Genomic DNA, 26,137 nt, shown 5'->3' with positions numbered 1-26,137 from the left:
AAAAAGGAATGGTCAGAAATGAGAAAGAGCTCTTGAAAATCTGAGGCATGATGATCAAAATTCAATATAAGGAGTGGAAGAAAAACAGCAAGGAAATATCCCAGAAACTAAAATCAAAATCTTTGCAAAGAAATTAGAGGTCCTGCCCAAGACACCCCATATTCAATTAACAGGAGTTTCAGAAGGAAAAAAAAAAAAAAAGAACAAACTAGGGGACACAGGCGTAGTAGAGGAGCATGTTATCAAATGTATAAAACAAAATAAATTTCTTGTAACCTAAGGATGTCTCTAGATTGAAAAGCCTCTCAAGTACTCATCACAATAAAAGAAAAACTACCCATGGCAAGACACATCATTTTGAAATTTCAGAACACCAAGGATAAAAAGAAAACCCAATAGTTTCCAAGAAATAGAATAAAATGGGATAGACGAAGGAGGCAATCAGAAAAGCATCAGGTTTTTCAACAGCAACTCCAGAAGGAACAATACCATCATAACTGTAAGGGGAAACTTTTTCCTAACAGTCTAATTCAGCCAACCAATCAAGTACAAAGGTACAATAAAAAATGTCAGACTTGCAAGGAAACAAAAAATTACCTCCCAAGTGAAGGGAGCTAGATAACATACTCTAGCAAAGCAACAGAATAAACCAAGAAAGAGAAGTGGGATCCAGATAGGATGCAATCAAAGGGCCAAAATCAGTAGGCCTAGAGAAAAATGATTTTAGCCGGCGCCGTGGCTTAACAGGCTAATCCTCCGCCTTGCGGCGCCGGCACACCGGGTTCTAGTCCCGGTCGGGGCACCGATCCTGTCCCGGTTGCCCCTCTTCCAGGCCAGCTCTCTGCTGTGGCCAGGGAGTGCAGTGGAGGATGGCCCAAGTGCTTGGGCTCTGCACCCCATGGGAGACCAGGATAAGCACCTGGCTCCTGCCATCGGAACAGCGTGGAGCGCCGGCCGCAGTGCGCTACCGCGGCAGCCATTGGAGGGTGAACCAACGGCAAAAGGAAGACCTTTCTCTCTGTCTCTCTCTCACTGTCCACTCTGCCTGTAAAAAAAAAAAAAAAAAAAAAAAAAAAAAAAAAAAAAAGATTTTAAATGGAAGCAGAGGACATAGGCTCTGGGTAGGTCTTTAGAAAAAAGCAGTACTACCAGTTCTGCACATGCTCACTCGGACTTACCCCCAATGGTAAAGCTAGAAACGTGCCATGGAACTCCAAATCCTATTAAGTTGGCAGGTACCAATGCCATCTTACTAGTTAAAATGATCAGTTTAAGTTCATAATTGATCATAACATAGGATTAAGTGTCAGAGGGATCACATAAATAAGACCAGTGTCTGCTAATAATAATTGATAGAATTAAAAAGTAGAGAATGGGGGCCGGCGCCATGGCTCACTTGGTTAATCCTCCGCCTGCGGCGCCAGCATCACATTTGGGCACCAGGTTCTGGTCCCAGTTGCTCCTCTTCCAGTCCAGCTCTCTGTTGTAGCCCGGGAAAGCAGTGGAAGATGGCCCAAGTGCTTGGGCACCTGCACCCGTGTGGGAGACCAGGAAGAAGCACCTGGCTCCTGGCTTCAGATCAGCGTAGCTCTGGCCGTAGCAGCCACTTAGGGGTGAACCAACGGAAGGAAGACCTTTCTCTCTATCTCTCAAATAAATAAACTAATTTATTAATTAATTTTTAAAAAAGGAGAGAACGATCCAACATGAGAAGCTGGATACACAGCAGACTCATAGAATGGCAAATGCCCTGAATAGCACTCTGGCCTCAGAATCAGCTCTTAGGGCATTTAGATCTGGCTAAAAAGCCCACGAGAGTTTCTCAGGCATGGAAAACCAAGACACTTTGGCAAAAAGTGACCTAAATGAAAGATCTCTGTGAGTGAGATCCCAGAGGAAAGAACAGGCCATCAAAGAAGGAGGTACCTTTCTCTGAAGGGAGGAGAGAACTTCCACTTTGACTATGGCCTTGTCTAAGTAAGATTGGAGTTGGCCAACTCAAGAGGCTTCCATAGCCTTGGCAGCTCATGACAAGAGCCTCGGGTGATTATTGACGTCATAAATAAGAGTGTCAGTTGTTAAATCAACAACAGGAGTCACTGTGCACTTACTCCCCATGTAGGATCTCTGTCCTGGATGTGTTGTACTATGCAAATTAATGGTATAACTAGTACTCAAACAGTACTTTACATTTTGTGTTTCTGTGTGGGTGCAAATTGTTGAAATCTTTCCTTAGTATATACTAAGTTGATCTTCTGTATATAAAGATAACTAAAAATGAATCTTAATGAAGAATGGGATGGGAGAGGGAGTAGGAGATAGGATGGTTTGTGGGTGGGATGGAGGTTATGGGGGGAAAAAACCACTGTAATCTAAAAGTTGTACTTTTGAAATTTATATTTATTAAATAAAAGTTTTCTAAAAAAAGAAAAAAGAAGTACAAGATTAATATGTTGAGATGGCTGAAAAACAATATTCATAGAAACTTGACAGATTTACAGAAGATTTTAAATGAAGATTATAGAAGGTAAACTAAGCAATTTTTAATAGAACCAATTATCAACTAAAGGGAAAATAAAATGTTGGACAAGAAAGATCTAATCACCCTATTAATAAAAATGTATGATCTAACGATATTAGGAAATGGAGAGTGGGAAAAAGTAGACAGTGGCCCAAACAGTGATGTCGTCATTTACTATAAACAACATATCAAGAAATAATGCCAAAAACTGATAAATTAAGAAATAATAGTGATTACTTACAAGATAAATGAGAGAAAAATCCTACTAGAGCTTTAAAAGGTTGTGTGTGGAAGCAGGACTCAGAGTAAAGAGGAGAGAGGCTGCCACTCTCTTTCAAGCCCTTGATGCAATGACTTAACTGTACTTAAGTATTTTTTTTCTGAAAACATGAATTAATCTTTAAAAGGTACCATTCGGTGCAGTAGTTAAGATGCCCCTTGGGGCCAGTGTCGCGGCTCAATAGGCTAATCCTCCTCCTGCGGTGCCGGCACACAGGGTTCTAGGCCCGGTTGGGGCATCAGATTCTGTCCCGGTTGCCCCTCTTCCAGTCCAGCCCTCTGCTATGGCCCGGGAAGGCAGTGGAGGATGGCCCAAGTGCTTGGGCCCTGCACCTGGCTCCTGGCTTTGGATCAGCACCAACGGCAAAAGGAAGACCTTTCTCTATGTCTCTCTCTCACTGTCCACTCTGCCTGTCAAAAAAAAAAAAGATGCCCCTTGGGATGCCCACTTCTCATGTCATGTCAGAATTCCTGGATTTGAGTTCCAGCTCTGCTTCAGATTCTAGTTCTCTGCTAATGCTAACCTGGGAAGGCAGTGGGTAACAGCTCAAGTTCTTGGGTCCCTGCCACCCATGTGAGAAACCTGGATTGAGTACCCAGCTCCTGGCTTTAGCCTGGTCCAGCCCTAGCTATTGCAGGCATCTGGGAAATGAACCAGTGGATGGAAGATCTCTCTCTGCCTTTCAAATACAAATAAAATTTTTAAAAATGTACATTGATATAAAAGTCCTATCAATTCATAAAACTGTCCAAACCATTTTTAATCTTTAAAAAATATCTAAAGTCTATTACATTATATAAATATTAGAAAAGCAGTTTATCAATTGTGCCCTGGTACCTACTGAATTCTCTACACTGAGAGGATAATTTGCATAGCTAATGGTATGTGTTTTCTGCTAGAAAATATCATTTCAAAGCTGGCCAAAATTTGTCATCTATATGTTAACAGATCCAGATACCTACAGAGCCAGAAAAGAAAGGGCATCTGGTCCCGCTGACTTCTCACACAGAGGCAAATGCTGACCCATAAGGCTGCCCCTCCACGCACACACACCGGCCCAAGCATTTTACTCTATTTTTAAAGGGATTTCTGAAATCAGTTTTCAACATCAGTTGGAAACAACAAATGGAAACAATGTGTATAAAACTGGGATACATAACTAAATGCGTTGCTATTCCTTCTATCACAAACTCAGTCTTGTTCAGATCTACTTTGGTGAAAACACTTAACAGTCATTACAGCATATCTACTCCACCTATCCAGCTTAAATACTGGAACTGTGCCCCTACCTTCAAAAGAGGAGAGAAAATAGTGAGAAGGATCATGACCACTAAAACCAGGATCAGAATGTACTACTTTTTGCCTTTGAAACATCAGACACAAATAACTACAGAAAAATTACTGGGAGTTCACATTGTTTCTAAAATAAGTTCTGTGATATAGTAGATTAAGCCTCTGCCCAGGTCGCAAGCATCCCATATGGGCACCGGTTTGAGTCCCAGCTGCTCCACTTCCAATCCAGCTCTCTGCTATGGCCTGGGAAAAGAACAGAGGATGGCCCAAGTGCTTAGGCCCCTGCACCCACGTAAGAGACCTGGAAGAAGCTCCTGGCTTTGGATCAGCCCAGCTCCAGCCATGGTAGCCATTTGGGGAGTGAATCAGTGGATGGAAGACTTCTCTGTCTTTCCCTCTATCTGTAACTCTGCCTCTCAAATAAATAAATCTTAAAAAAAAAAAAAAAAACCCTCCCCTATGAAGCTGATTTTATGGAGAATAAAAGCAAAAGCCATGAATCACTATAAAATTCTGACTTCTAATTTTTCCATTTATTTAATATAGCAAGATCTGATGCAATTCTTTGCTTTTGCCAACAACTTGAATAAGCAAATCCATGATTAAACAGTAGTGGCACTTCAAAAAAAGATGAATCAAGTCATAAATGTAAACACCACTGACCTATAACTTCAAAACAGCAACAAGTATATGTAGTTTATGAAAAGATTCTTATACGTATTTTAAGGAAGCACTCCCTCCCAGAAGTAAATAAAATAATTGAGGTATAAGGACCTCTTGATATCACAGGCTTTTTTCAGAACATGTTTAGTATCTGCATTGTACAATTTTGTGTGCGTGTAGTTGTGTAATAAAAGTTAGTTCTAAGGCACAAAGTGGATGGGGACAGAGGCTTAAGTTGCTGCCTAGGATGCCAGCATCCCATGAGTGCTGGTTTGAGTCTTGGCTGCTCCACTTACCATTCAGCTCTCTGCTAATGCACCTGGGAAAGCAGCAAAGAATGGCCCAAGTGCTTGGACCCCTGCACCCACACGGGAGACCCGGAAGATCCTGGCTCCTGGCTTCGGCCTGGCCCAGCCTAGTTATTGTGACTATTTGGGGAGTAAACCAGTGGATGGATAATCTCCCTCTCTTTCTCTCTCTCTCCCTCTCTAATTCTGCCTTTCAAGTAACTAAGTATATCTCTTTAAAAATAAATAAATAAAGCACAAAGTAGGGGGGAAAAGTATCACATTTGTAGGAATATTTACTGGTGAGCATGGAAACTCTTTATTCCTTTAAAATCAATGTGACTGGGGCTGGCGCTGTGGCAGTAAAGCCACCACTTGTAGTGCTGGCATCCCATTTGGGCACCAGTTAAGAGTCCTGGCTGCTCCACTTCCAATCCAGTTCTTTGCTAATGGCCTGGGAGAGCAGTGGAGGATGGTCCAAGTGCTTCTGCATCCACGTGGAAGACCCTGAAGAAGCTCCAGGCTCCTGGCTTTGGATCTGCACAGCTCCAGCCATTACAGCCATCTGGAGAGTGAAGCAGCGGATGGAAGATCTCTCTCGATCTCTCTCTCTCTGCCTTTGCCTCTCTGTAACTCTGCCTTTCAAATGAATAAATAAATCTTTAAAAAAAATTAATGTGACTATGAAGAAACAAAGAAAAAATACAAACTAGTGACCAACTTACTTACAAGCATACTCTAAAGAATTTTGATTTGAAATTAATTCATTTCTATGTGAGTTATTTTGGATGTTAATAGTGAGATATTTTAGATCTGTGGTGTCTGTAAAGGATCAAATTCATCTTATGTGTACGAATCCCAACCTCAACATCCTTGCCATTAGATACATAGTTTATTTTATATATATTGAGTGTTTTGTTTGTGTGTAGGCTTTTAGTACTTCATTTAAAAATATTTTTTTCATGGTCATTTCTCAATATTTCAGAAAATAAAGCACCTGCATACTCCAAAAGCATCAACTAGTTGGTTTTTTTTTTTTAAAAAAACCAGCTATTCTAATTTTTTAAAAAATAGTTATTTATTTGAAAGGCAGAGTGGCAGAGAGGCAGAGAGAGAGAGAGAGATTCTTCCATCCACTGGTTCACTCCCCAAATGGCCACAAGTGTCAGAGCTGGGTAGATCTGAAGCCAGGAACTTCTTCCAGGTCTCCCACATGGGTGCAGGGGTCCAAGCACTTGGGCCATCTTCCACTGCTTTCCCAGGCCATAGCAGAGAGCTAGATCAGAAGTAGAACAGCCAGGACCCGAACCAGTGCCCATATGGGATGTTGGTGCCACAGGCGACAGCTTTACCCACTACACCACAGCGCTGGCCCTGCTATTCTAATTTTTTAACAAAAGCCAAAAGCTGGCATTATTTTTACAACAGATTGACATAATTTTCAAACCTGACCTATTTTTCCCAAAATCTCAATTATTCAAAGAAATGACCATGAAAAAAATATTTTTAAATGAAGTACTAAAAGCCTACACACAAACAAAACACTCAATATATATAAAATAAACTATGTATCTAATGGCAAGGATGTTGAGGTTGGGATTCGTACTCATAAAATGAATTTGATCCTTTACAGACACCACAGATCTAAAATATCTCACTATTAACATCCAAAATAACTCACATGGAAATGAATTAATTTCAAATCAAAGAACATTTTACTATATGAAACTAAAATTAAAAATTGGTCAATCAATAATATAAGTGTTAACTTCCAGGTCTCTAAGCTATATAGCTTTATTTTAAATATCCAGTATCATAACATAACATTATTCTTAGATAACATCTTTCAGTTATCCCAGGGAAACATTCCATCATATAAATTTATTTCAGAGATTTCAATTTGATTTTCAAAAACTTTGATCAAACTATTAAACCTGAGGGGCCAACATTGTGGCACAGTGGGTCAAGCCACCACTTGGGGCACCAGCATCCTATATCCAAATGCCAGTCCCAGTCCCAGTCCCAGATAGTCAGCTTCCAATCCAGCTCCCTGCTAATGCACCTGGAAAGGCAGCAAAGGATGGCCCAAGTCCTTGGGCCCCTGCTGTGCACTTGGGAGACCAGATGGGCTCCTGGCTTTGGCCTGGTCCAGCCATGGCTATCGTAGACATTTGGGGAGGAAAACAGTAGATGGAAAAATTTCTCTCTGCCTTTAAAATAAATAAATCTTAAAAACAAAAAAAGGAAAAGAAAACTTGGGGAATCAGTAAGGACACAGATTTTTACAAAAGAGGTGGGCATTGTGGCACAGGAGGTTAAGCCACTGCTTGGGATACCAACATCCCCTGTCAGAGTGCCAGATGAAATACCAGATACTCTGTCCACTTCGTTTCTTTTTAAAGATTTTATCTATTTGAAAGAGTTACAGAGAAAGGTATATATATATATATATATATATATATATATATATATAGAGAGAGAGAGAGAGAGAGAGAGAGAGAGAGAGAGAGAGAGAGAGACACCTTCCATTCAGTGATTCACTCCTCAAATGGCCACAATGGCCAGAGTTGAGCTGATCCAAAGCCAGGAGCTTCCTCCAGGTTTCCCATGGGGGTTGCAGGGGCCCAAGGACTTTCCCAGGTGCATTAGCAGGGAGCTGGATCAGAAGTGGAGCAGCCAGGACTTGAACTGGTACCCTCATGGGATGCCGGCGCCACAGGCTGGGGCTTTAACCAGCTGTGCCATGGCGCCGGCCCCTCTGTCCACTTCTGATCCACTTTCCTATGCCTAGGGTGCAGCCTACGATGCCCCCAGGTACTTGGGTTCCTGCCACCCTTGTGTGAGATCCAGATGGAGTTCCAGCTCCTGGCTTCAACCTGGCCCAGTTGCAGCTATTGTGGGTGTTTGGTGGATGAACCAACTCTCAATCGCTCACCTGTGTGTGCACACAGGGGTCTCTCTCACTCTGCCTTTCAAATAAATAATCACACACCCAAAAAAAGTTAATGGGGCCAGCGTTGTGGTATAGCAAGTTAAGCCACCATTTGCATCGCCAGCATCCCATATGGGCACCGGTGTGTATCCTGGCTGTCCCACTTCCAATCCAATTCTCTACTAATGTGCCTGGAAGCAGCAGAGGATGGTCTGCGCTTGGGCCTCTGGCTTCAGTCTGGCTGGGCCAGACCACGGCAGCCATATGGGGAGTGAGCCATAGGATGAAAGATCTCTCTATGTCCCCTTCTCTCTCTTTGTAACTCTATCTTTCAAATAAACAAAATTGTATTTTGAGAAAGTTTAAAAAGTATACTATCTTATTAATTATACTAAACTTGCAGGAATATGACAGTTAATTGCTAGCCTGCTCTTCCTGGTAATGAGACAGGACAAAAACAGTCAATAAAATTAAGAATCTATAGAGTAGGTTAATAGTCAATCCGATTTCTACAAAGAAGGCTTTTTTTCCTTTTAAAGATTTATTTTATTTATTTGAAATAAATACAGAGAGAAGTAGAGACAGAGAGAGAGAGAGGTCTTCCATTTGCTGGTTCACTCCTCAAATGGCCGCAATGGCCGATCCAGAGCCAGGAGCCTCCCCCGGGGTCTCCCATGTGGGTACAGGGGCCCAAGGACTTGGGCCATCCTCCACTGCTTTCCCAGGCCACAGCAGAGAGCTGGATTGGAAGAGGAGCAACCGGGACTAGAACGGCACCCATATAGAATGCCAGCGCCTCAGGCCAGGGCTTTAATCCGCTGTGCCACAGTGCCAGCCCCTAGAAGGCTGTCTTGAACTCAGCTAGAACAAAATAAAAACAACAGGAGAGAACCTCTCAAGAATAGAAAAAAGCTCAGTGATAGAAGCTATTCAATCCTAGAGCAGAGTACAAAGTCTCCAAACAAAATCCACTTGGAGATTTTATATATATATATATGACATATTTTGTGTTTATATATTTTTAGATATATATATATGTGTGTGTATATACATATACACACACATACATATTATAGTATTTAATTATTTTAAAGGTGTATAACAGAGAGGGAGAGAGAATCTTCCATCCACCGGTTCACTCCTCAAATGTCCCAAACATCAGAGCTGAGCCAGACTGAAGCTAGGAGCCAGAAACTCCATCTAGGTCTCCCCCATGGTGGTAGGAACCCAAGTCCTTGGGCCATCATTGGTTGCCTCTCAGGCCCATCAGCAGAAAGTTGGATCAGAAACAGAGTAGCAGGGACCTGAACCAGCACAATGATATGGGATACATGCATCCCAAGTGGCAGCTTAACCCACTGTGCCACAGTGCCTCCCTCCATTTTTCATTTGTTTATTTTTTTGAAAGGCAGAAAGTCAAAGAGAACATGCAAGAGAGCACTCCCCACTGCTGGTTCACTGCCCAAATGCCTGCAACGGCCAGGGCTGTGCCAGGTCAAAGCTGAAAGCAGGGAATTCAATCCAGGTCTCCTACGTGGGTGGCAGGGACTCAAGTATCACCTGAAGCCTGAATCAAAACAGAGTCAGAACTTGAACCCAGGTGTTCTGATATGGGACGTCTGGATCCTGAGTAGGATCTTAACCACTGAACCTAACGTCTGTACCTGGTAATCTGTTAAAAACTAGAAGCTCCTCTTAAAAATAAACTCTCAATTCTTCTTTAAAGGAATTTTCAGAATTATATTAGCTAGCATTTATTGTAACTGTGAAGCATCTAGCTAACACAAATACTTAAGACAATTGCAAACTTCATTTTTCAATGTCCAGGTTTAGCTACAACAGGTTTTTAAAATTTCAAACTGCCTTCCTAAACTCTGGATCTTATACATCTGCAAATATCACACATGTATAGTTCTCAGTGCATTTTAAGAGGAGGAAGTTTGTTTTAAGCTCTGCAATCTAAAGACTATAAGTAACTTCTACAGGAAATACAATTGGAAAATCCTAGAATATAACTAAATGGAATCAACAAAGTATGTTACCCAAAGGCAAAGATTTCAAACCACTTTTGAGCTACCACAGGCAAAAGCAAAATGTCATACCAGAAGAATTCTCTGCCACTCCACAACAAAACACTCCCAAGAAGAATCTCTTCTACCAGGAATAAAATGGAAAAAAATGGTGGTGGTGGGGAAGGGGGGACTCAACAGCTGAAACATATTTTTTAAAATAACCAAAAGCTAATTATCTTTTATCCATAGCTCTATTGAGGCTATTTTATTATGTCTGAACTAAAGTAATATGAATCTTGGTCCACAAAAAAATTAAATCTGAGCATAAGGAAGTTGACATTCCAAATAGCTGTTTTCTTCCAATTATATTAGCAACTCCTTGTTCCAACCTGCCAGTACTTCAATCAACAAATGGGTTTGAGGAGTAACCAAATACTCAATTTTAAAATAAGTAATTTTCAAGATGTGGAATTCACAATGTATTTTCCTGTCAAAAATCTTCAAAGGAATTAGATCAAGTATCACGTAAAACACCCACATCCCACATCCAAGTGACTGGGTTTGAGTCCCAGCTCTTCTTCAGTTCCCAGCTTGCTGCTAACACATACCCTGGAAGGCAGCAGGTGACTGCTCAAGTACTTAGGTCTCTGCCACTCATGAGGGAGACCTGGATTAAGTTCCCAGCTCCCAGTATTGGCCTGGGCCAGGCCCAGCTGTTGAGGCATTTGGGGAGTGAACCAGAGGATGGGAGATCTCTGTCTCTTTGTGTCTTTCAAATAAATAATCTAAAACAATTTTTTTCTGAAAATGTAAAAGCTTCAATGGTATTTGAATTTAAGCTTTGGGCTATCTTTAATACCTCCAAGCATCTTGAGCAATTCTTAGCCTTTGTCTTAGTTTCATAATCTATAAAACAGGAAAAACTAAAGGATGGGCAGTTAATTAAATTAGTCAGGATTGAATGCTAGCGAACTGCTTTGAAGTCACTTTATGTTGTTCTCTGTTCTCCTCCTACTCAGTGAGACTAATGGATGAGAAAACATCTGGAATTACTATAGATAATAACATCTGCAGACTCAGAGCAGTTAAAAAGATGATCTCTATTTACAAGTTTCTAAGCCAAGGTTCATTCAACAGCCCACAAGGATTTCAAGAAAGGACTGCAATGAACAATTTTTAGGTGAATTTCCTTTCAGTCTCAAAGATACCTACACTCTTACCTATACTGTCAAAACAAGACTATTACACAGAAACCTCAGAGCATCTTAAGAGGTCTTGGCACAAGGCAATTCTAGGTGAGATCAACAAGCTGTTCCTGTGGTTCACGCTAGTCTTGGCATCCTAAACTGTCATTCAAGGTAAGCTTCATCACAAATACAGCCTCCAAAAATTACTAGCCCCTACTGAGAAGCTATCCAATTACTTCCTTCTAAGCCATCTGTCCGGGAAAGCTCTATTAAAACACCTAGAATGCAAGTGCTCTCCTGTCTAAAGAGACTATAAATAAACACAGAACGCTAAAATATATTAAACTGTGTATCTTACCCACTCTAGATATTAACAAACTACCTAGTGAATCTACTCTAATGTGTAGGAAGAACATAAAACTTGTAGGTAGGTGGTAGGAAACTACAGCTTAATCAAAGGAGACTCATTTATTTTTTTCAAACAAGAAAAATATATAAAAATAGGTTCAAGAAAGAGGGGAAAGCTTTAAAAAAAAGGCAAGTTGGGGGACTATACATGTAAATTATTCTATGATGGAAAAGGGACTCAATTAAATTTTAAAACAGGAATTTAAATTACCCACCGAGCTACAAACTAAACTATCCATTGGTCTATTAACTGAGCTATAAACACTGGAAAAACTTTCTAAATGTAATTTGAAGATTTCGAAATTAATCTTTTATATTCCAGTAGAGAAGAAAACTGCCTAAGTTTCAGGGAGGGAAATGTAGGATGCTTTAAGAGCATTAGGCTAATGGTGGGGGGCCGGCACTGTGTCATAGCAGGTAAAGCCGCCGCCTGCAGTGCTGGCATCCCATATGGGCACCAGTTCAAGTCCTGGCCACTACACTTCTGATCCAGCTCTCTGCTATGGCCTGGGAAAGTGGAAGACGGCCCAAGTGCTTGGACCTCTGCAACCACAAGGGAGATCCGGAAGAAGCTCCTGGCTTCTGTTGGGCCCAGCTCCAGTGGTTGCAGCCATCTGGGGAGTGAACCAGCAGATGGAAAACCTCTCTTCCTCCCTCTCCCCTTCCCTTCCTCTCTCTCTCTCTCTCTGCCTCTGCCTCTGCCTCTGCCTCTCTGTAACTCTTTCAAATAAATAAATAAATCTTAAAAAAAAAAAAAGGCTAATGGTGTAAAAGCAAAAAAAAAAAAAAAAAAAGAAGGAATTATTTTGAAGATAAGTGAATAACAGGAAACCAAAGAGTTTAAATTCTCCCCCCACCTGTATCCTTTCTGATACTCAGGCCATGCGAGATGTCCTTTATATACTACTGATACTATTTAGGAATAATTTTCAATCTGTGTGTCAAAACTTCTTCACAGCAGCAAAATTTTAAACTTAACCCCTAGACTGAAGCCTCTAAGAAACACAGGAAGCACATTTTAAATCTCAGGGTCTCACATCCACTACCTATTAAATAAAGTCTTTGGAAACAGGCTGAGGCTGCTTTTGACTGTGGAAAATGCTAGAAAGACAACTCTATTAATAAATATTACCCCAAAAGTTTAAATTCTTTAGAAAGGGATATAAAATTCAATCTTCAGAACTAAAGTGAAAAAAATGTTACCTATCCACTGATTTCAACTGCCCCATCCACATTTACAACAGACATGTCCACCTGCCCATCTGTGAACACACGTTCAATGTGGAAACAATTTAACAGATGGTCACTTGATCACAGCCCAACCAGTCTGCAGACTGAAGTACTGGGAGTGACCGCTGGAGAGCCCACTGCTTCACATTTCCTTTCAACATAAAGTTGAAGACCACCCCAGCCATTTAAGTTCCTTCATTCATCAACAAATGTTTACTTAGTGTTCTTCTAAGTTCTAGACATTTAATAAACACATAATAGAATGCTACTTTTTAAAAAGCCATAAATGCATTTGACCTATGATGAACAAATGACTGATCCTATCTAAAATATTTAGAACCCTGAGCAAACAAGAGTCTTCTTTAAATGTAGAGTGTGGCAGAAATGATACAATATAATACATCACTCCATGAAGGTGATTTCTTACTTTTACCATAAGATGATCAACCCGTTACAAGTCTGTCACCACCGATGAAAAATAGTCAGCCCCTCCTGATACTAAATGATCTTTAAGAAAAGGAGGGGGAGGGAATGTTATCTCCAATATCTACTCAAATTATACAACGTTTACTTGACCCATGCTTACTTTGCTTGGACAGAGTAACATAAAGGCAATGTGTATTAAAACCTTAGAGAGACACCAACTCTTTGAAAAATTAATCAGAGAAAAGTGTTCATACCTGTGCTATTTAAAAACCCTCCAATTTAACTGGCTATTTAACCTAAATCCTTGATGTCCAAATACTTGGTCTTTGATTATCCTTAGTTATTAAAACAACTGTGTTTGGGGCTTTTTTTTTTTTTTAAACAACTTGGTCCCCCCGGCCCCATATGTATTTTGTAAACTCTTTCACCCACAAAAATAAGGAATGCCAAGCTTCAGCTTCTGAAAGTAAGTCTGTGCTGGTAACAAAAGCTTGAGAGAATGCCCTAATTTTTATTTAGAACTTTTTCATTTAAAACTAGAATGCCTTTAGCAACAATTAAATCCAAATCAGCTTTTACCTTATTAGGTATTGCTATTTTCAACATTCTACCTTAAACCACAATAGTTTAAGGATTTAGCTTAAACTTCCTGTCTCTCCCCCAACTAGATTAGACTTTGACTTTTTTGAGAGCAAGGGACTCTTAGATCCCATGATCTGTGTCCCAGCTAATACATTTCAAAAATTCCAAGTCTCGTCAAATGCATAAACTCCCAGTCTTAAAGTTGTAAGGGTTTCTCTAATTTGTAAAAGCTATTTTGACAAGAGCAGGTGTCTTGACCTGTTACAATAGTTGTACACCAACTCAAAAGGGTTTCCAACACCCTTTCAGGAGTCTAGAAGGTCAAAACTATTTTCATAAATATTAAGATGTTACTTTTATTGTTTATCTTCATCTCTCACGCACATGCAGTGGAGTTTGAGAGGCTACATGATGATACTGAATACAGAAGCAGATATGAGAATCTAGCTATCTGTAAAGTTAAACAAAAGGAGTTGCAAAAACATAAAATAATGCCATTTTTCGCTAAATTTTTATGAAAAATACATTTTACATAAACTGTCATCTATGCTAACAGATACTGACCTAGTTGCAAATCAATTTAAAAATATACATGTAGATGCTTTCTGTTTTAATTTTATAAGAGATTTATTTGAAAGAAAGAGAGCGAGCGAGCTATCATCCATCCGCTGGTTCACTCCCTAAAAAGCTGCAACAGCCAGATCTTGGGCCTGGCCAAAGCCAGCAGCCAAGAACTCCATCTGGGCCCCCCCATGGGTAGCAGGGACCCAAGAACTTGGGCCACCTTCCCAGGGGTATCAGCAGGAAGCTGGGTCAGAAGCAGAGCAACAGGGACTCAGACTGGCATTGCAAGTAGAGGTTGAACTCTCTGTCCCACAACGCCAGCCCCTCAGTGTTAACTTCTAATACAGCATATATCAATACTTTTAAGCCACAGAAATGAAGGCTCTTTGAGTTCTCAGTAATTTTTTATAAAGGGGGTCCTGAGAACAAAGTTTGAGGATCATGTAGTACACAATTACATAACCTAACACACAGTGCAATTCTAACTATAATTACTCCTTAACCAACCCCTAATCTTGTTGTGTTCTGTATCTCCTTGTAAAGCATAATGTAGCATAAAGCCAGTCTGTGCAAGGCCCCCTTGAAGGGGCTTTACAGAGTTGACTGAGCTATTCAGTCTTCTTTGTAGTGATGTCCTGGCCTATAAGAGCATCTCTTACCTGGATAGGCTAGGGGGGTCTCTCAAAGTTTTCACAAAAAAATTATGTTGTTCATCCCATCAACAACCTGTGATATAAACATGAAGTACTGTCCTTTACAGATGACATAATGAAATTGATACTCCAAGAAGACAGAAGCACTTGTCCAAGGATGTACTGCTAACTGGTAAAACCTAGGATGTTGGTCTTCTGCAATGTGGCTGGCTGTCTCACAGTGGTGTAATTGCAAACTCCCAAAGATAAAACAATTTCTTCCACCCCTCCCCCACACCCCACCCCCACTTAAGAGGAATGTACTCAGACTCAACAGTCAATCACAGAATTACTCAACACCCTTTTGCTTCCCCATCAAAAAAAAAAAAAAAAACCCGGAATTCAAGAGTGTTGAAGAAAAAAAGAGCAGAATACACAACACTCCAAAACAATGAGTTAGTTAAGGTTCATAGATTTACTAATCATTTGATCCCTGAAACAGGCAGGCAAGGACAAGATCAAACTTAATACATAACACTAGACTGTATCAACGAATGGCTGCCACCAGGCTAAAATGGGAGGCCCACATGAAATGGCTTCAATTTAGAGTGTGGTCAGAAGAAAAAACCCACACACAGAGTTGTGAAACTAGCTGCATTGGCTCTACCAACCCGCAAAGCAATGTCAGAGGCAAAGCTTGCTGCAAGTGGGAAGATGGCACCCTACCCTTTGGACAGAAATCACCCCTCCCTGAGGGCAGAACCGACCAGCTGATTCTTGTTATCAGCAGACATCTCTCAGCGGGGCCCATTTTAACTTAGTTCCTCAAGAGACCCGGATTTTCTGCAGCTCTACTCCACAATCAAGTGGATTCCCTGGAAGAGGCAAGACTGAGTCACAACAGGATATCAGCCACTTGCATAATTCTCTGCTTTTTTTAGATGCATGTGCCCAGTGGAGCCATTTTTAAGTCTGATGTGATTTTACCTAGGGAAGGCCAAAGGTGTACTCACTGTCCATGTACTACTCCTGTGGTCTGTATTTCCTCATCAGGTGTGCTCTCCCTAGCACTGACTTTGGGCATTTGTTTTTCAGCTCCCTTTTGGAAAAACAAAATTGCCAGCGCTAGCACCACAGCTATAGTTAATGTACCACGAAGCAATTAGCAAAGCTACGCACGCACCTGGTTTGCTCCAGACTCGACTTTCACCGTTGAAGCTCTATTTGTAGGCAAGCGCTAACTCACACCAGTTTCTGCACCCTCACAAAAGAACGGCAACACTGCAGTGTGAAACCAGTTAACCAGTTACTTTTTACGGGATTCACACAGAACAAGGTATCCGACGCTAAATACCCGAGAGCTCCCGGAAACCGCAGTGACTGCCATCATCCTCAGGACATTTTCCCGAGTACTCTAACCTCTGCTTTTCTCCACGGACGCAATCACCAGAACTGTCAAAAGTGTCGTTCACGCAGTCTCCCCGTCTTCCCAGCTCCGACCCACCGTGAGAATGTCACGCGGCTCAAACGCAGCCCTGCGGGGTCTTCTGTCTGCAAATGAACTTCACATCTTCCTAGCACTCGATTCAAACTGCGGCCCCAACCACCAGCAATCATCTCGCAGCTAATAAACAAAGACCGGCGGCGGCACCCAGGGCCCTACCAGGAAGTAATCAAAGCTGTGTGGCCCGTGCGACCCTAAGAAGTCCCCAGAGCAGACAATGAGAGCGCGCACCAGGGCTACCCAGGAGGCCGGCGGGAGGGGTTGAAACGCTCGAGCTACTCAAAAGCGTCACGCACACCTACTAACTGTTTTACAGCGATTTCAGACAACCCGAAAGGTCCGCACGGCGAACTCCGAAGCAGCTGTTGGCTCGCTAGCTCTCTCGAGCCTGTTTCCAAACTGCACCCTCCCCGACCGATGCGCGACTCCGAGTCGGGCCGCCGGAGCTGCCCAGCGTCTCTCCGGAGCGTGGGGCGAAGGGAAAAGGAGCGGGGCGCCGGCGGGCGAAGGGGCCCCGCGCGTCCCGCAGTCCGAGACAAAGCTGTGCCCGCAGAGCGGCGCTTTTTCCTGTCCGGTCCGCGGAGAAGCGCGACCCGGGCCCCCGCCACACGTGCGGCCGCCCTGGGAAGGCAGGACAGTCGCCCCCCCCACCGCCCCCGCCCCGGGCCCCGGACCCCGCGACACGGCCGGGCACGGACCCCCGGGCACGGCAGGGCGCGGCAAGGGGCGCGAGCCCCGGCTCAGGCTCCGCGCCCGCCGCTGCCCCCCGCGGGCTCCCGCCCCTCGCGGGCCTCTCCTTCGCCGGCCGGGCCGTCGGGCCGCGCGAAACAAAGGAGCCGCCGCCGCTCCCGCCAGCGCCCGCCTCGCTGCGAACCCCTCCCCAAGCCCGCCGGGCCCGGCTTCCCCTCGCCCGTCCCCGCGTCCGCGCGCCGGCCGCCCGCAGCCCCTAGACGGCAGGCCCCGCAGAGCCGGGGCCTCGGGTGCGCGGCCGGGCCGGGCCGGGGCCGCACTCACCGCTGCAGCACCAGGACGACGGGGACCCGTTGGGAAACTTGGCTGAGTCCGGAGCGATGCAGACGCTGGAGCTGAGGTGCGGACACTCCATGGTCACGAGGAGGGCGGCGGGGAGGATCGAGGCCCCGGGACCCGGCGAAGGGGAGCGGAGGGACTCCAGAGGTTCCGTCTGGGGTCGCTCCTCGCCGGGCGCTCGGCCGACGGCGGCTGCGTCCCGAGCCCTGCGTCAAAGAAAGCGAGGGCTTCCGGGCGCCGGGTTTTACCGCACGCCGTCTCCCAGCGCCCCGTTCCGTAGAACGTGGAACTCCGAGATCCGGGTTCTGCCGTCACCACCAGCCCGCCGGCTTCCGCCTTCCCAGGCCGGCCCCGCCCCCAGCCCCGCCCCCGGGCCGGCCCCGCCCCCTCGGGCCGCCCCCGGTGCACACCCGCGCGGGCGGGTGGCGTAGCGCTCTGAAGTGGCTTTCCCGACCCCGCGGCTCCGAGGGGCCGCGGCTTCCCCCTGGCTCGGGGCGGCTGCGCCTCCTGCGGTCCCGTGGCGTGGCGTGCCTGGCTTCGTGGTGGAAACATCTGCGTGGAAGAGGGAAACCAGCAGGACGAGGGCGCGGCCCCGGGCGGCCCCGTGCGGAGTTCCGAGCTCTCGGCCTGAGCCGGCCGCCGGGACGCTGCGCCGCGGGGCCGGTCTCTGCCACCCGCGTCCCCATGCCGCCGGGCACGCCCGAGGGCTTCGCCCCGGCTGCGGAGTAAACGCGACCTGGGGTTTGCGGAGCGCAGGCCTTGTCGGCAGGTGCTGACCGGGAAGGGACGCGGCGCTCGCTGGCCGCCCGCCGCCCGCTCTCAGCAGGCGCCTCCCACCCAGCCCCCCGTTCAGTGCCCCCGACTCCCTCCCCGCCGCTGCCCCGTCCCCCCTTCTGTACGGCCGACGCTGTGTTTGCTGATCCGCGCCGAGCTTGTATCCTCGGCTCTCCGACCCCCTTTGGAGAGGGGTAGAGGGGCACAAGGGAGACCCCGGAGGGGCCGCACGGGCTGGCGCTCCGCCGCCTCGAGGGTGTCCGGGGGCCCGTGCAGATGTGGCCTCCAAATTGGGGCTCCTCGCAAAACCCGGCGAGGGAGCCACGGGGAGCAGGCAGACATGTGGCAATCCTGCGGGCAGGGCGCGAGGAGGAGGAAGGAAGGTCAGGAAATGATTAACAGGGCCGGGCTGGGTAGTGGTTAGAGCCGGACACCGCCCCAGGGACGCCCCCTCGGGGCACTTCTCCCTGTGCGCCCCCCCCCCCCACACACACACACTCACACGCTCTTCTACCTGATGGTGTCCGCCCACCTGCCGATCCCACCCCCCCAGTAGTAATTCGGATTCTTCAGTCAAAGCTCTTCCGTGGCTTTTCAAGTTGCCTTGGTTGCCGTCAGAGCAAACCTCGGTCTCTGGATTTTATGGCAGTGGGGAGTTGTGGAAAGTGCAGGTGCCCAGGAAGCCTGGCCAGCAGGTGTTCAAATCTAGCCGTGTGGCCTCCCTGATGGGCTGCCTGAGCTGGAAGAGTACTCAGTTCGCAAGCAAGAGGCGAGAATTGCCACTCCCTGGTGGGGGGCTGACAAATTACCAGCTTCACGTTTTTGAGAAATGACAGCAGGTACGGGCTCAGCTAACCTGGGGAGGGGGAGGGGGATAAACAATATCTGACCTTCGCTCTGGGGCTTCCACCTGTCTCCTCCTGTCCACCTGTTTGTCTTTAAGGCTGGCTGACCAGCCTCGCCGTGTCACCCTCCCACACCCCAGCACCATGGGACACGCACTGACTCAGGCCGCCTCTCACACTGGTGTATCAGGTTCCTCTTTTCACCCTCGCAGAAACCCGTGTCCTGATCCCTTAGCCCTCGATGTACACATCGCTTCCTGAGGGGACGCCTCTTCTGACCCTGCTGCACCCTGGGTACCTCCCAGGCGTGAGATGGCAGTGTGCGCCCCCACCCTAGGCCTTCTAAAAGCCCTCCTAAGCACCTCATTGTCTAACGTTGGGCTTCCCCTTCTGGGAGGTCCACAGGGCAGCAAGTCCCTGGTTTCCTGCTTTTTCCCTGTGTAGGGCACGGAGGGAGCACAATCAGTGGGTGTTCATAAACGACGTGAGCCAGGTCTACCCGGGGGAGAGGCTTAGGAAGTGACCCCATATATGCCAGGAAGTTGCCCCCACCCCCAGAGATGATGTCTAAATTTCCTGTCGAGTCTGAGATTATGATTTTAGCGGGGTCAGGAATAAAAAAAGTAGCGTGTAAGGTGTAAACTATTTTTTTAAGCTTCCTGGAAGACCCTTGGACCTCCCCTTTAACTCAGTCCCCCCCCCCCCCCATAACGGAGTCATTCCTAGGTGCTGGTCTATCACATATTCCCACAGCAGAAGTCACCCATTGTAGGGATCTCAAGTAAGAGGACCCCTGCCCTGTCCCCACTACCAGGAAGCAAGGGCGAATCTTCCTCGCCTGTGAACAGCCTCCCAGGCACGGTGAAAATTCTTAGAGGGCAGGACTTGGTCTTGTGTGCACACATCTGTGACACACCGATCCCTGCTTCTGATGAGCCTGCTTCCAACATCACAGCAGGACGCCTTTTGCTTTCTTTCTATTCTAAAGTTATATTTTGATCCCCCCCTTTCACCTAATTACTTTTGAAGTGCCATTTTCTCGAGAACGGAAGATTTGTAGGATTACAACTCAAGATAATTTTGCTAAGTACAGATTGCTTCATAGTGAAGCTTGTAATTACTTCCACTGAATCCTGTCTGCATTTTTTTGTGTTACAGTCTTTATGTTGTTAACAAATCCATTGAAGCAATCCAGAAACAGCAAGAATTTTTTTGTGGGAGGGAGGACCTTATTTCTAAAATAATGTTGGATTTTCCTGTTTGGCTTTATTGCTATTTAAGTTGTTATGCAGGAACTGAAATGGAAAATTCTTAGAATTATATTTCTTAGAATTGTATTTTTTTTTAAATAAATGTACCTTATATATTTAAAAAAAAAATCCTAGGTGTGTTAGTGTCTTCCCTCTCTAACTGGAATAAACACCTCTGGCGCAAGGTCTTTAATGGAGTCCTGCCTGATTGCACATCAGGGATCCCCACCCTGGGGCCGTGGCAAGATGGCTCTCCGACGCGGTCTTCCCTGTGTGTCCCTGAAAGTTTTCAGAATTGAAGGCGGCGGGGGGAGGGGAGGGAAAAAAAAAAACCCGCGGTGAGTCAGTGTGTCAACGGGGAAGACCACGTGGCTGCCTGGGAACTCTGCCTTTTCAGTCGCTCCAGCCTCAGCTGCAGCTAACACAGCGTCCGCTGTGTTCCGGGCTTGGCCCGCATCCCTAAGGCACCGAGGGGGCTCCGGCCGCGCCCGCTGGACACCCGGGCCCCGCGTGCAAAGCCTGCCGGAAGCGGCGGGTCTCTTTTTGCAAAGTGTGCGTGGTGTTTGTTAAAGAGGGGGGAGGAATGGCCAGTATCGATCGTACGAGCTAAAGCACAGACGCGTGGTTATTAGGGGAGGTGGGGCGGGGGGCACAGGTTGCACGGGACCTGCCCGAAACCTCAGACGGCGACTTCTGACGGTGGCTCTTCAGCAGGACACAAGGCGGACTCCGCGGGCTCAAGCGAGGCTCCTTACATTACTGTTTAATGAGTGACCGGGGAGGTTGCTCCAGGAGTAACGCCTCCTTGAAACCGCGGGGTCAAGAGCGGCTGTGAGTGTCCAAAAGCGTGGAGGAAGGGCGGGGGTGAGGATCACCCTCTTCCCTTGCTGTTTCCCTGTCTGTCCCATCACCGTTCCCAGCAATGACAGCAGGCCTGCTCAGCGCCAGGCTCTGGTCCCCGGAATGCCACCTGGCCCTCAGTAATTGCTTGTTGAGTGACTAAAGGAAAGAAAGGGGGTGGCCGTGGTCGCTGGCCAGCTCTCACCCTCCCACGGAGGACTCCGGGCTGTGATATTCCCCCCTCTCCTCCCCAAGCTTCTGCATCACCTCCTGGCTTAAAGTTCTTCAATGACTCCCTGTCCCCGGCAGCCTCCTGCTGTCACCGTCACCTGTCCCTTTTGGTAAGGCTTTTTTTTTTTTTTTTTTAACTGCTCCAGCAATACCTTAAAATAGTTCCCTCCTTGGAGAAAATGGGCTTCCCCGCACTTCTGCCTCTTCCCTTCCCCCTGGCCAGCTCCCTCTCCTCTAGGAAACACGGACCCTCCCCTGTGCACTGTGCTTGGGGAAGCCCCCACCACTCACCACCCAGACTGCCAAGGCCTCCCCCTGCCAACACCACCCATTTAACCCTGCTGCTTGGGACATGTGCTCTGGTTTTCTGTTTCCAGTTCAGTCTCCCTTGGGAACAGGTTTTTCTTTTTACCTGTGGGTTCTCAACACCCTGGGTAGCCATAGCAGATATCAGCAAATGATTATATCAGTTGGTTGAGCTTTGTTGGAGGTGCCTTTTTTAAAGTAATTACATTGGGGCTGGCGCTGTGCAGCTGTGTGTTGCAGGTAAAGCTGCTGCCTGCAGTGCCAGCATCCCATACGGGTGCCAGTTCGAGTCCCAGCTCTCTACTTCCGATCCAGCTCTCTGCTATGGCCTGGGAAAGCAGTGGAAGATGGCCCAAGTGCTTGGGCTCCTGCACCCACATGAGAAACCAGAAAAAGCTCTTGGCTCCTGGCTTCAGATCAGTGCAGCTCTGGCCATTTGGAGAGTGAACCAGCAGATAAAAGACCTCTCTGTAACTCTGCCTCTCAAATAAATACACAAATCTTTTAAAATAAATAGATATGTGGAATGTCCTCTAGATATTCAGGGACCTCCACTATTTAAGAACAGAACCATATATTTGTGTCCTAGCAAGGTGCCAGATACTCCAGTAGTTTGCCTGTCTATGTCTCTCTCTCTCTCTCTCTCTCTCTCTCTCTCTCTCTCTCTTTCTCTCAAGATTTATTTTACTTATTTGAAAGGCAGAGTTACAGAGAGACAGCAAGAGACACAGTGAGACAGAGAGATCTTCTACCAGCTGGTTCACTCCCCAAATGGTTGCAACTGCCAGAGCTGGGCCAGGCTTCAGGCACATCAGCAGAGAGCTGGATCAAAAGTGGAGCAGCCAGGGCTTGAGCCAGTGTTCATGTGGGATGTAGGCGCCGCAGGTGGTGATTTAACTCGCTGCATCCCAACACTGGCCCCAGCATTTCTTCTTTAAACTCGCAACAAACTTTGAAGGCAATTAGAGTGCTGGTTCTAGGACCAGTGTCCCTTCTGACTCCACCTTTCCAACTCTGAGAGGCAGCAGGGTTGGCTCAAGTACTTGCATCCCTGTCACCCACGTGGGAGACGTGGATTGAGTTCCTGGCTCCTGCTTTGGCCATTGCAGGCATTTGGGGAGTGAATAGGAGCTCTCTTACTGCCTCTAAAATAAAAATTTAAAAATAAACTTGAGAGGCAGAGATGAGGGGATATCAGAAAATTTGTGTAAATTTAATTAAAAGATAAGTTTATTTTGGTACAAAAACTTGTGAAATCTGGGATGGTGGAATGCAGATTAAGCTGCCACTTGGGGTTACCCACATCCATTTCATAATAGCTGGGATCAAGTCCCACCTCCACTTCCAATCCTGCTTCCTGTTAATGCACCTGGGAGGCAGATGTCAAAGGTTTAAGTATTAGGGTTCCTGCCATCTAAATGGGTGACCGGATTGAGTTCCAGACTGCTGGCTTTGGCCTGGTGCAGCCCTGGCTGTTTTGGGCATTTGAGGAATGAACCAGGGGATGGAAGATCTCTGTCTTTCTCTGACACTCTGCCTGTCCCATAAATGAAAATAAATAAAGTTTAGGGGAAAAAAAAAAACTTTCTGAGCTTCTCTTAAAAATGTTAAAATCCATGCATAGTTTTTGCATAATATACATTTTCCATGAATTTCTGAAGACTTGTGCTATTTTCTCTTTTACTGATGAGAGAATTGAAATTCCAAGAAGGCTAGGGGGCCAGTGTTGTGGTGTAGTGGGTTAGGCCACCACCTACAGTGCAGAATCCCACGAGGGCACCGGTTCAAGTCCTGGCTGCTCCACTTCTAAGCCAGCTCCCTGCTAATGTACCTGGGAAATCAGCAGAAGATGCCCAAGTCCTCGGGCCCCTGTACCTGTGTGGGAGACCCTGATGAAGCTCCAGGCTCCTGGCTTCCACAGGGGCTATTGTGGCTGTCTCTTTCTCTCTCTCCATAACTCTCTCTCTCAAATAAATAAATCTTTTTTTTTTAAGGTGGTTAAATAATCGAAGAAATCTACACAATTAGTGGTCATTATCAAAGAAGGTGAAGTCTCACCCTTGGCCCACACAGCCATGCAGAGGACTCTACAGCTTTAACATGGGGGAAGCCAACGTTTCTAATGAGGAAACTCAGGGACTCCAGGACACAGAAGAGCCTTCGCCTTCTGAGGGCCTGGAGAAAGAATCGCGTGTGTTCGGTAACCACTGTCATAACTGTTATATCATTAACGTCCTCATTTGTACTGCTTTTAACACTTCCCTCTTTATCACCGGAAGTTCCTGTTGTGGAGGAGATGAGGTGGTTTGTTTCAAGACCCACTTTGCAGATCCAGTACTGAGAGCTTAAGCAGTCCGGTGTGGCCCTGCCACCAAGCAGCTCTTTGACAGTGAATGTCCCTTTTCCCCCAGGGCCCCAGGCCTCCCAGGCATAAAATCAGGGGCGGAACTAAATGACCACCAACACCCTGTCCTCTTAATTGTGAGGGTAACATCACAGGTAAAGGGCTTGGGGCTTGGCATACGCTATGTCTATTTCCATGAGACCTTGGCAGATAGGAGGATTGTTGGGGCATATGGGGGACAATGACCTGAAATCACTGACTCTAGGATAGCTCGCCCAGAGGGTTAGCTGTCTGTCCTCTGAATGGGATCTGGGCCAGACTGGTCATTTAACCAACGTCACTGATGCACTAAGCTCGATTTCAGGCATTGTCCCCCATCTGCCCCTGGTGATAGTCCTCCTATCTGCCAAGGTCTCATGGGAACAGACGTAGCGTTTGCCAAGCCCCAAGCGCTTTACATGTGATGTTACCCTCACAATTGAGAGTGATATGAAAGTGAGCAGCACACAGTCTTATCCTCAAAGGGAGGAGAGATAGATGAGCAAACAGGCGATTGCAACATGCAGCGATAAGTGCTAAGAGGGGAAGTACCGGATGTTGCTTAGCCACAAAACAAGGGACAAGTAACCCAGGCTGGTGGCCGGTAGGTGGTGGCGGGGGAGGTGCCCAGCAAGGCTTCCTGGAGGAAGTGGCTCATGCCCTTGATACCTAGGGGGTAGGTGAAGTGGCTGGGTGGGTGGGGGTGAAGAGGAGGACATAATGCTACAGGCAGAGGGCACAGCAGCTGCAGAGGCTCAGAGGCTCAGACAGGATGTCAGCCAGCCAGGCCGGCTGGAGAGTCATGAGGAGGGGCATAGAAGGCGGAGAGATGAGGCGAGCAAGGAAGGCAGAAGACAGATGGTGAAGTCCACAGCAACAGAGAGGTCTGGGCCCCTGGCGCCCTGGAATCTTTTCAGGGTTGCCCACTTCCAGAGATACAGAGAAAGGGGAGATGGCGTAAACAAAGGAACTAATAGTTATTCAACACCGAGAAGATGTTCAGTTGCACCAGTTAACTGGGAGAAACAAATTAAAACCAGAGTGCATAGCTAGCGGGAGACAAAGAGGCAGCAGTTAGAAGGCAGATGGGAGTCCCACAGACACTTGCACATCCTGCCTTGGCCTCATCCCTTGGAAACTGTGTGCCGGAGGAGCTTGCAACCCACCAGGAGCGAGAGGCCGGCGCGCTTCAAGAAGTAGGCTTTTGGTAGGGAAACCAGCCCTAGGCTTCGAGAACCTCTGTCTCGCTTTCCCTCTTCTTCCTCACCCTTAGTCTGACCTGACAGTTTAGCCAACCAGAAAGTTAACTTCTCAGATATCTGGAGCATGGGATTCGTTGCCCCTTCCATGAGATGCCTGATGCATTGGAAAGAAGTGGGGCTTGGGGTCCGAGCAGGGCCTCCTCAGCCACCCATCTGCTGTGTGACCTCAGGCCAGCAGCTGACCCCTTCTGAGCCTGCATCCATGAAGAGGGGTAATAATGGCTGCTTCCAAATTAGGGCCTTCCGGTGCTCCGTCTCCCTTACCCGAATGTTTGACGTTTGGAAACAGAGAACAGAGATTCACGTTTACAGTGGGGAATATTTCCTGAAGCCTCCGGCACCCATAGCCCATGCATGTATGTTATCACACCGAAGGTTATAAGTATACTTCACAGTTCATCTTTGAGAAAACTGCTCTGGCTGGCCCAATTAGAAGTAATTTGGGGCAGCAGCAGCAGGGGGAAGAAATGGTGTTTGACATTATTACCGTACAAAGAACAACAGTGGCAAAGTAAGGACAGGGGCTCAGAGCTCTGTTGGCCTTTCTCAGTCACCCCTGGGTCAGCTGGGGGACCGGGGACTTCAGCTGCAAGTAGAGACCAGGGCAGCCAGGCTTCGTGGGGAACTATGCTCAGGACAGAACGCGCAGAGAGCCGGAAGGAGGAAATCCGCCTCAGCGAGGAGCCACAGTTCTCC

The 26,137-nt window shown here is 46.6% G+C and overlaps 1 protein-coding gene across 2 annotated transcripts in view; it reads right to left on the bottom strand.

Annotated features, from left to right (window-relative positions):
• USP3 (ubiquitin specific peptidase 3) overlaps positions 1-17,727 on the bottom strand; it is a 100,301-nt gene extending 82,574 nt beyond the window's left edge. Inside the window, exon 1 of one of the 2 annotated variants that reach the window (XM_062206092.1) lies at positions 17,536-17,727. In XM_062206092.1, coding sequence (XP_062062076.1) covers positions 17,536-17,626 — 91 coding nt within the window. In that variant the 5' untranslated portion in view covers positions 17,627-17,727. The remainder of the gene's footprint in view (positions 1-17,535) is intronic. The other variant, XM_062206094.1, reaches the window with a different exon arrangement.
• Between the last annotated feature and the right edge of the window lie 8,410 nt (positions 17,728-26,137).

This window comes from Lepus europaeus, chromosome 11, assembly GCF_033115175.1.
Source record: "Lepus europaeus isolate LE1 chromosome 11, mLepTim1.pri, whole genome shotgun sequence".
Classification (NCBI taxonomy): domain Eukaryota; kingdom Metazoa; phylum Chordata; class Mammalia; order Lagomorpha; family Leporidae; genus Lepus; species Lepus europaeus.
The sequence above is the reverse complement of the archived record's forward strand: the minus strand, read 5'-3'. Positions and strand labels throughout refer to the sequence as shown.